General features: G+C 42.4%; 1 protein-coding gene across 1 annotated transcript; it reads left to right on the plus strand.

Moving 5' to 3' along the window:
- Window positions 1-2,064: 2,064 nt before the first annotated feature.
- LOC121555012 (basic leucine zipper and W2 domain-containing protein 1-A) lies at window positions 2,065-9,935 on the plus strand. The gene is made up of 12 exons (XM_041868773.1): window positions 2,065-2,171; window positions 4,903-4,976; window positions 5,120-5,296; window positions 5,474-5,568; window positions 5,783-5,848; window positions 6,302-6,437; window positions 7,005-7,114; window positions 7,526-7,696; window positions 8,026-8,172; window positions 8,413-8,551; window positions 9,326-9,448; window positions 9,665-9,935. Exons 2-12 carry the CDS (start codon window positions 4,913-4,915, stop codon window positions 9,694-9,696), a joined length of 1,260 nt encoding a protein of 419 aa, XP_041724707.1. The 5' UTR covers window positions 2,065-2,171; window positions 4,903-4,912; the 3' UTR covers window positions 9,697-9,935.
- The last annotated feature ends 688 nt before the right edge of the window (window positions 9,936-10,623 follow it).

Genomic DNA, 10,623 nt, shown 5'->3' on the forward strand with positions numbered 1-10,623 from the left:
ACAGTCACACTCCAAACTCCACTATGGCCATGACCAAAGAGCTGTCAAAGGACACCAGAAACAAAATTGTAGACCTGCACCAGGCTGGGAAGACTGAATCTGCAATAGGTAAGCAGCTTGGTTTGAAGAAATCAACTGTGGGAGCAATTAATAGGAAATGGAAGACATACAAGACCACTGATAATCTCCCTCGATCTGGGGCTCCACGCAAGATCTCACCCCGTGGGGGTCAAAATGATCACAAGAACGGTGAGCAAAAATCCCAGAACCACACGGGGGAACCTAGTGAATGACCTGCAGAGAGCTGGGACCAAAGTAACAAAGCCTACCATCAGTAACACACTACGCCGCCAGGGACTCAAATCCTGCAGTGCCAGACGTGTCCCCCCTGCTTAAGCCAGTACATGTCCAGGCCCGTCTGAAGTTTGCTAGAGTGCATTTGGATGATCCAGAAGAGGATTGGGAGAATGTCATATGGTCAGATGAAACCAAAATATAACTTTTTGGTAAAAACTCAACTCGTCGTGTTTGGAGGACAAAGAATGCTGAGTTGCATCCAAAGAACACCATACCTACTGTGAAGCATGGGGGTGGAAACATCATGCTTTGGGGCTGTTTTTCTGCAAAGGGACCAGGACGACTGATCCGTGTAAAGGAAAGAATGAATGGGGCCATGTATCGTGAGATTTTGAGTGAAAACCTCCTTCCATCAGCAAGGGCATTGAAGATGAAACGTGGCTGGGTCTTTCAGCATGACAATGATCCCAAACACACCGCCCGGGCAACGAAGGAGTGGCTTCGTAAGAAGCATTTCAAGGTCCTGGAGTGGCCTAGCCAGTCTCCAGATCTCAACCCCATAGAAAATCTTTGGAGGGAGTTGAAAGTCTGTGTTGCCCAGCGACAGCCCCAAAACATCACTGCTCTAGATGAGATCTGAATGGAGGAATGGGCCAAAATACCAGCAACAGTGTGTGAAAACCTTGTGAAGACTTACAGAAAACATTTGACCTGTGTCATTGCCAACAAAGGGTATATAACAAAGTATTGAGAAACTTTTGTTATTGACCAAATACTTATTTTCCACCATAATTTGCAAATAAATTCATTAAAAATCCTACAATGTGATTTTCTGGATTTTTTTTTTTCATTTTGTCTTTCATAGTTGACGTGTACCTATGATGAAAATTACAGGCCTCTCTCATCTTTTTAAGTGGGAGAACTTGCACAATTGGTGGCTGACTAAATACTTTTTTTCCCCACTGTATTTCCCTCAGATTACAGAAATCCACAAAGAATTAGAAAACAAACCCAATTTTGATAAACTTCTTTATCTACTGGGTGAAAAACCACAGTGTGCCATCACAGCAGCAATATTTGTGACCTGTTGCCACAAGAAAAGGGCAACCAGTGAAGAACAAACACCAATGTAAATACAACCCATATTTATGTTTATTTATTTTCCCATTTGTACTTTAACTATTTGCGCATTGTTACAACACTGTATATAGACATAATAAGACATTTGAAATGTATTTATTCTTTTGGAACTTCAAATCCAGGCTCTGTCGTGGCCGGCCGTGACCGGGAGACCCATGGGGCGGCGCACAATTGGCCCAGCGTCGTCCAGGGTAGGGGAGGGAATGGCAGGCAGGGATGTTGGTAGAGCATGGCGTTTGCAACGCCAGGGTTGTGGGTTCGATTCCCGCGGGGGGCCAGTATGAAAAAAAAAATATATATGTATGCACTCACTAACTGTAAGTCGCTCTGGATAAGAGTGTCTGCTAAATGACGTGAATGTTAATGTAAATGTTTATTTCACTTTTGTTTACTATCTACTTCACTTGCTTTGGCAATGTTAACATACGTTTCCCATGCCAATAAAGCCCTTAAATTGAAATTGAATTGAAAGTGGGGAAACTCGGAGTTCGCGATGAAATACGAGTTTCCCACAATTAGCAGTTGGAGGGGCGTTCATGTGGGTTTTCCCAGTCATATGCGGGTACTTACGAAATTTAGAGATGTTATGAACGCGGCATAATGAATCACGTCATATCAGCCTTGCGCAGCCGTAGTACACACTTCACTTTTCACTGTTTTTTGATCGAGCCAGTTTAGTTGTGTCGCAGTACTTCGTGTTTCTTCGACTGTTTTTGAGAATAACTTTGATTTCGGTAAGTAGTGTAATTGAACTTGTATGTCTGGTATGCTGACGACAGTTGTAGATCGCTAAATCAATCAAGTTTATTACGCCTGCGTAAGTTTGCTAACGTTAGCAATCATGCTAGCTAACGTTAGCTTACTCTAGATAGCTAGTTAACTCTGTCAATCATGCATGCGTTGTAGCTAGCTATGTCTTCACAGCAGTAGTTTGCTAGTTCGTCTTGCAAGATTTTACAGATGGTCAGTATTTGTTGATTTGCAGTTAAATTCGTCAGTAACTTACTAACTAGCTAGCTAACTTGGCCATGCATGGATTGCATCTCCGAGGCCGGTGTAGTTAGCCAGCCGGCGGGCCTTTAAGCTTGCTAACTAGCTAGCTAAGTAACGCATAGCCAGCAGATCCGACCCCATTATTTACAGCTACGCTAGGGTCGGACAGCATTACTGAGTGTATTAAGACACCGCAGGGGTGATATGGCTCGGAAAACGTACCTCAATCCAGGGATGAGAAATGGATGTACACCGAATGCAGGGGTGAAAGTAGATGTAATTGTTTACCGGTATGGGACACCCTAGTGCATTTTTTTTTTATACTAAAAAAATTACAGGGTAGCCTACTCTGCTGACACTGACAAACATATCAATAAAAAATATTTTCTCTGATCCATGTAATTGGCAGAGGTGTGGACTCGAGTCATGTGACTTGGACTCGAGTCAGACTCGAGTCATGAATTTGATGACTTCAGACTCGACTCGACAAAATGTACAAAGACTTGCAACTCGACTTGGACTTTAACATCAATGACTCGTGACTTGACTTGGACTTGCGCCTTATGACTCGAGAAGACTTGCTACGAGGACTTGTAATGACTTGCAAAGGCTTGCTAAGAGGACTTGAAATGACTCGAAACTAAAATGTAGGACTTTGGACTCGACTTGAGACTTGATGGCTTTGACTTTTGACTCGACTTGGGACTTGCCTCATCTTTGACTCGACTTGACTCGGGACTCGAGGGCAAAGACTTGAGACTTACTTGTGACTTGCATAACAATGACTTTGTCCCACCTCTGGTAATTGGCCTACGAAAAGTGGAGACACAAATTCAATATGAAATCCATATATCCTGGAGGAGGAAATTATTGTCTAAAATCAAACAAAAGTGTCACAGACCCAATGACAAAGACAGTGAATATGCATCTGCACACTCATCAGGGATATGGCTGATGTCCACTGGTGCCAATATGAGGCTACTGTTCGCTCAATTAAATTAAGAATTTTGATAACTAAAAGACAGATTGGAGTCTTCATTGTCATCTCTTTACAGCAATAGCTATTTGCTTTCCAAACAGTTTTTCAGCGATTGTATTTTTAAATATTGCGATATGCCTGACTGGGTCTCTGCTTTTCACTGACAGTTGCACTTCAACAATCATCTGTTTGGTATTTGCAGCTCGCGCTGCCCAAATTGCAGGCCCTTCCGACTGTAGGCAATGTGATCTAAAACAATCCACAGGTTTTTTTTTTAACAAGCTAATGATCTTCTGTGGACAAATCATGCTTTCGGGTGTATCCTATTTTGAATTATTGTATTTATTTCTGTATAGACAGGAGTAAGCTAATTAGGCTATATCATTTTGCCAATTTAATTAAATATACTTTAGGGAAAGCTTCCCCTAGCCTTAGGACACGCCGCCTATGCCTTCATAATGTGGCATAAACACAACCAGTCATTATGTTTTCATCAGATTGTCAAACAAAGACGCTCCTGTAGGCTACCCGCACATATTCGTCCACTCACAAAGTAATTTCAGCATCCAAACACAAACAGTGCACTGTGCACCCGCAATTTGATGAATGGAAAGAGACATCTGTTACAAAACACCTACGTGTATTGTAATGACATTCTGTGATTGTCATTAGGCCTACACTTGTAGCCTGAATTGATGTATCCACTGTTGTCCACGCGCGCCTCTGTCTAGGCCTTGTCCGCAAGCGTCTCAGCCACTAATCTCTGCCTTGACAAAATGTAAGTGTTCTCCTCAAACCACTGCGCAATTTGATACCACCCGGTTTCCAGTCAATTTGCTATTTTTTCATTCGTCTGACATGCAGTAATGTTAAATAATGGTGTAATAGCTTGTAGCTTTTTGGGCATGTTGTATTATTTGTGATAGGCTCACGTTTTACCGGTACGGCGTACCCCCACTATTTATTATGCCTGGACGCTGTACTGACTTACTTTCACCCCTGGTCCCATTATCCCAACTGTTACACAGAGAAAATTGAATGACTTTGTTTATAAGTAAACTGACATTTTCGTCCTCATTAGCTAGCAGTAACAACAGCAGCCGTTATGTAATGGTACATCCCGTTGAACAACAAAGGAGCTGATTGGCTAACACTGCTATTTCAAAATGGCTGCTGTGGCTTCTGCTACCTAGCATGGGGACAAAAAGGACAGTTTTCTGGAAAAAACTAGCAGTCGTTCAATCTTCTTTGTGTAACAGTTGGGTTAATGGGACAATTGAGTATGCATTTCTCATCTCTGGATTGAGGTACGTTTTCCGAGCCATGTCTTGTGCCGGCTCCTCTGTGTCTTAATATATACAGGAATGCTGTCTGACCCTAGTACAGCTGTAAGCAAGCGGGTCGGATCTGCTGGGAAAGTAATGCAGTTAAAGCAACTAACATGAGCTAATCTTTCAGCTATAATAATATAATCTTCTCTTTGTCTCATTCAGGGTGTCTTTTATGAGTAATCAAAAGATTCAGAAGCCAACGCTTACAGGCCAGCGTTTTAAAACTAGGAAGAGAGGTGGGTATAAACTGAATATTGATATCATGACTGGTCAAATGCTGTATGCACTCACGAACTGTAAGGCACTCTGGATAAGAGCGTCTGTTAAATGACTAAAATGTAAATTTGTGGCCCTAATGAATGCATTGATCTTTCAACAGATGAAAAGAAGGTGTTTGACCCTACTCAGTTTCAGGAAACCATTGTACAAGGTCTGAACCAAACTGGCAGTGATCTGGACGCTGTTGCGAAATTTCTTGATGCCTCTGGTGCCAAGCTTGACTACCGCCGCTATGCTGAGACACTCTTCGACATCCTGGTGGCTGGCGGAATGCTGGGTAAGGATATAATGGAATATAATAGAATGCTGGGTAAGGATAGAATGTTAGTGTAAGAATGGGAAAGAATAGAATACACTAGAATGCTGGGAAAATAATATAATTCTGGTGAAAGAATAGAATGAAAAATGTGTGCGAAAGTCTGTATAATAACTTCCCCTTTTTCTTCTTGTTCAGCCCCAGGGGGTACCTTGTCAGATGACTTGACCCGTACTGAGTTCTGTCTGTTTACAGCACAAGAAGACCTGGAGACCATGCAAGCGTATGCTCAGGTACGCTTGTGCAATGGTGTTTGTTATTGGTTTAGCAATAAAGAGCTGAATATGATGCTTCCTTGACTTACTAGCAATATTAGTAGTGGTGGTTCAAACCCCTTTTCCTTTTTACCAACAGAAAAGGTTGATTTTGTTAAGTGTGCTACAGTTTTTGTATTGACATTGGGCTGTTTTTTAGAGATCTGATTTTATTTTCCTTTTCGATACCTAGGTTTTCAACAAGCTTATCAGGCGTTACAAGTACCTGGAGAAAGGGTTCGAAGAGGAGATCAAGAAGGTGAATACATTGTTGATTGTCTTCTTGAGCAACATTGTTCAATATATGACTTGCTCTCTTATTTGTTGGATATTCCGGTTGTCACCGTAAATTAGTTATTCAACTCATTGCTGTTTCCCAAATTACATCCGTAGGGTTCTGGTAAAAATGAGTGCACTGTAAAGGGAATAGGGTGCCATTTGGGATGCAGTCTTGATAGATGTCAGATGGATGACATTATTGAGCCTGACATGGTTATAGAATATGCAATTCTTTCAACTTATGTTCAATGTTATCCAGTCCAAAGTGCTGCATTCTATCCAAACAGTATACTCCTGTCTTTGGAGAATATGCCATTCAAGTTTGGTAAGGATAGAATTGCGTTCCATTCTGTTCTTATACCAGCATTCTATTGTATTCCATTCTAAGTTTCAGAGTGTTTGAGTTTCCCTCTTGTTCTTCTCTCCTGTGCAGTTGCTACTCTTCCTAAAGGGATTCACTGAGTCTGAGCGCAACAAGCTGGCCATGTTGACTGGCATCCTGCTGGCCAATGGGAACATCTCAGCCTCTATCCTCAACAGCCTCTACAATGAGAACCTCGTCAAAGAAGGTGTGCAGCACTGCCAGTTCAATAGGGCATGCTTCTGCTACAAAAAATGAAAGGGATAGTATGAGATTTTATCTACTTACCCAGAGTCTGATGAACTCATGGATACAATTTTTATGTCTCTGATTGGCTCGTGAAACTACCTCTTAACTTCCTTCATACTGGACACAGAGTCCATGAGTTAATCTGATCTTGCATCATCCTTTTAATCCTGGTCCTGGACTAAAAATCACTTTTAATAGAGATTCTCTATTGAGTGTTATTTAAAAAAAATCCAAGACTAGATTTAATCTGTGTCCTGGAAACCAGCCTGTATACTTACAAGCTCGTATCCAGTTACTTGCTTACTTAAATTGAAAGTTGCATACATTCACTGTAAAATGTGAATTTACTAAGGGCATATTTATGGTTTTGTCTCATACAACAGTCCTTATGTCTGAAGTTGCTTCATTTCTGTTTTTACGGGGCAGACTTGTAAAAGTTGTAGAATCGTGTCCCGTGGAATTTGTCTTTTCACCTGGTAGGCACTAGGCCTAAAATAAACGTTTTCCCCCTATTTTTTTTACCCAGGTGTCTCTGCAGCCTTTGCTGTGAAACTTTTCAAATCCTGGATCCATGAGAAGGATATCAACTCTGTGGCAGGAAGTCTCCGGAAGGTCGGCATGGATAACAGACTTCTGGTGAGTGAGACCACCAATCATGTAGGTGATGTCCAAACAGAAGCCATGCTAGTTTTCCTTGGGTCAGTGTAAAACAGTAATTGGGTAGCAGGGAAGTTAAGAATGGGCAGCTCTCCCGGGAATACAAAGGTTGTATCTCAATTTGTCTATTTGGCTGTATCTCCTCGCCGCCGCCTCAACTGTATTGGAGGAGAAGGTCCAAGGTCGATCCCCTTTGACCATCTTTCCAATGGGTTTTGAGAAGGAGGTGATGAGAAAGGATGCAAGGAATCGAGGAAAGATGAATTGAGAAATTGCCAAGGAGAAGCGTTCTCTGTCGGACAGTGCTTAAGCATAAATATACAATGTAATAGTATTTGTTCTATTTAATTATGTGATGTAAAGCCTGTTGTTCCACCTTGTGTCTTGCAGGAGCTGTTCCCTGCCAACAAGCGGAGCTGTGAGCATTTCTCTAAGTACTTCACAGATGCTGGTCTCAAAGAGCTGTCAGACTTTGCCAGGAACCAGCAGGCCATAGGGTCCCGTAAGGAGCTTCAGAAGGATCTCCAGGAACAAATGGAACGCGGGGATGCTTTCAAAGACGTGAGTCCGAAGTCTGGGTCTATGCTGATTGCTGGAGAAGGACTCCACTGGTTGAGTTCCCTACCCTTAACCCTTGAAGGGTGCAATTGCTCTCATTCTCCCTTGTGGATTTAGAAGCATTGGGTTGGTGTTAGCATGTGGAGTGAGGAGGAGTGAATTTGAGCACACTTGGGGTAGAGAATCGGATCACAGCCTTGGTCTGTGTTGAAGGATATTGTTAGATTATGATTCCTAATTTTGTTAGCATGGGATGGAGATGACATGCCCAATAACCAGAAGCTATTGTTCCTTACTTACTGACCTACGTTCCTATCATCCTTTCCCTCCAGATCATTGCCTCAGCCAGGGAGGAGATGAAGAAGAACAACATCTCAGAGCAGACCATGATCGGCATCGTGTGGACCAGTGTTATGAGCTATGTGGAGTGGAACAAGAAAGAGGAGCTGGTCACAGAACAAGCCATCAAGCACTTGAAGGTGAGCTGGTTGGTTTGCACTGATTTCACCGAGCCATCACTTTCACTGCTTACAGGCTATGAGTTGTGCGGAGAGAGACTTGAGTTCACCATTTCCGTAGGATTCTCACAATCAGCCTTGGAATTGGAGGGCATAGATGGGCACATGGCGCTCCACAATGTGACGGGATTGAGTGTCATTTTTTTGTCGCTAGTTTTCATGACTCAACAAAACACCCCCGTTCTCTCCACCTCTCCGCAGCAATACAGCCCCCTTCTGAAGGCGTTTACATCCCAGGGAGCGTCTGAGATCCTGCTGCTCGTGAAGATGCAGGAGTACTGCTACGACAACATCCACTTCATGAACTCCTTCCAGAAGATCGTGGTGCTGCTCTACAAAGGTAAAAGCACGGGTAGAAGAAGGAGCCAATGAGATATCTTTGGTTAGTTAACAGAAGCGATGCCTCTCTGCTTGGCACTCAGCATTAAGGAGATGGATTGAGGGAAAGGCCCTGTGACAGACTAGCTTCCTGTCCAGGGAGTGTACTTGTACATCAATCTGCCTTACGCACAGAAACAGGAAAAGGGCTCCCGCCCTATGGGTTGTTCTAGCTTGGACAAGGCTTACTTATACAAAGGTAAAGGAGAACAGTGAATAGCGTTGTCTGCATCCTCAGTCCTTGTTTCCTCAATCCCTATCAAAGCTCATTGGAGGAGGATGTTCGAGGGAGGGACCTTGGATACTTGTATCCAATGTGTTTTGATCCTATCTTCTGATCCTTTCTGAATGACCCTGCATTGACAGTAGCAGCCAAAACCTTCCCGCCGAGCTTATCAAAGCGGGATCTGGATTAACTACCATTATAAGTGTGTTCCTATTCCGCCAACCCAAGCCCACCAGAAAATATTGGAGGGACAGTGGTCAGTTTAGATTGGTTTGTATTCTTCCAAATATAAGAGGGGGAGAGGTGAGACATATGTACGCTTTCACTTGCTGAATAAGCATATTTTGCTGTTAGTGTGTGGAATGCAAGGTGAGTGACATGAGAAAATATGTTTCTGTTGCCTAACAGATTCACATCAACACTTTGTAGTTTGGCACAATTGTCTTTGTCAAGTAGCCATAACTGCATCTTCATGCAGTTGTAATTTTCATGTTTATGTATTTTTCCCAGCGGATGTTTTGAGTGAGGAGGCCATTCTGAAGTGGTACACAGAGGCCCACGTTGCCAAAGGAAGGAGTGTGTTCCTGGAACAGATGAAAAAATTTGTGGAGTGGCTCAAGAACGCAGAGGAAGGTGAGCATGGCTTACATTTTACATTAGTCAGGTAATTTATCAGAAATTCTTATCCAGAGCGACTGAAAATCAATTAATTCAACTAGCTAATGTAGGTACAAAAACCTTCAAAATATCTGCTAGTCCCATCGTCTGATGTCTGTAGTTTTGGCTGTATTCACTATTGCACCATAGTCTGTTTATTCAGTTGACTTAAATCTGATCTGTTTTTCCCAGAATCTGAGTCTGAGGAGGAAGAGGCTGACTAACGGACCTCAAGCCAAATCCAAGGCGTGTCATAATTGTGTTTTTTTCTAACATACAGTAGCACCAGGAGCAGTAGAATGTTCTGTTATAGAAGTGCTTCTCTCTTCACCCCCCCCCCTTTTATTTTTTAAATTCTACCTCCTGTACTCCAACCATAATGTATGATGTGATGTAAGGGCTTTTTCATTCTGTTCCTTTTAAAACTAATAAAGTTTACACTTGTGGATAGCATGAATAATGAGTAGTCTCCCTTGAAATTCTTAATGATTCCTCATTTGAAGGAAAATACATGTTGCCACATTGAACCCCCTAAGGTCGATGTCCCGAAAATCGGTCTTCTCACAATAGCTTCTGAACTGTTTGGCGTATAAATGATGACCCCTCTATGGAAAGTTAAGACTCCCACGAACACAATGGTGTTCTCCGTTTTGCTCTGCGACCCCCCAAACAAGAGTCTTGGGACTCGCCTGAAGGTGGTACAGCCGATCTGCCAACTTCTGTCTGTAGCGTCCGAACTGTTTGGGCTACGCACTAATATGACCCCTTTGTGGAAAGGTGAGACTCTCCCGTACATGTCGGTTGTTTTGCACTAGGACGCCCACAGGCCTCACAAGATTCAGATGAATGTCCCCCGGTAATAGTTGGAAAAATTTAACGGAAGTGTATATATGGAGACTTAGTGCCAAAAATAGGGTTAAATGTTTAGATTTTTTTTCCCTAATCTTTCTTAGATCTCTCAAATATAGGATAGACACTTCAAAACAAACTTCCTTTTGATTTTCTTTTGGGGGGGGGGGGGAATCTGTTATTCAATGAGTTTGTATGGGCTAATGGCAAAGGCCAAATAAAATGTTTCATACATTTTTCAATAGCCTATTTGTTTTTGATACTTCAAGTGGTCTTCAAAATCAAATGGCAAAATGATCCTT

The sequence above is a fragment of the Coregonus clupeaformis genome, chromosome 40 (genome assembly GCF_020615455.1).
Source record: "Coregonus clupeaformis isolate EN_2021a chromosome 40, ASM2061545v1, whole genome shotgun sequence".
NCBI classification, from domain to species: Eukaryota; Metazoa; Chordata; class Actinopteri; order Salmoniformes; family Salmonidae; genus Coregonus; species Coregonus clupeaformis.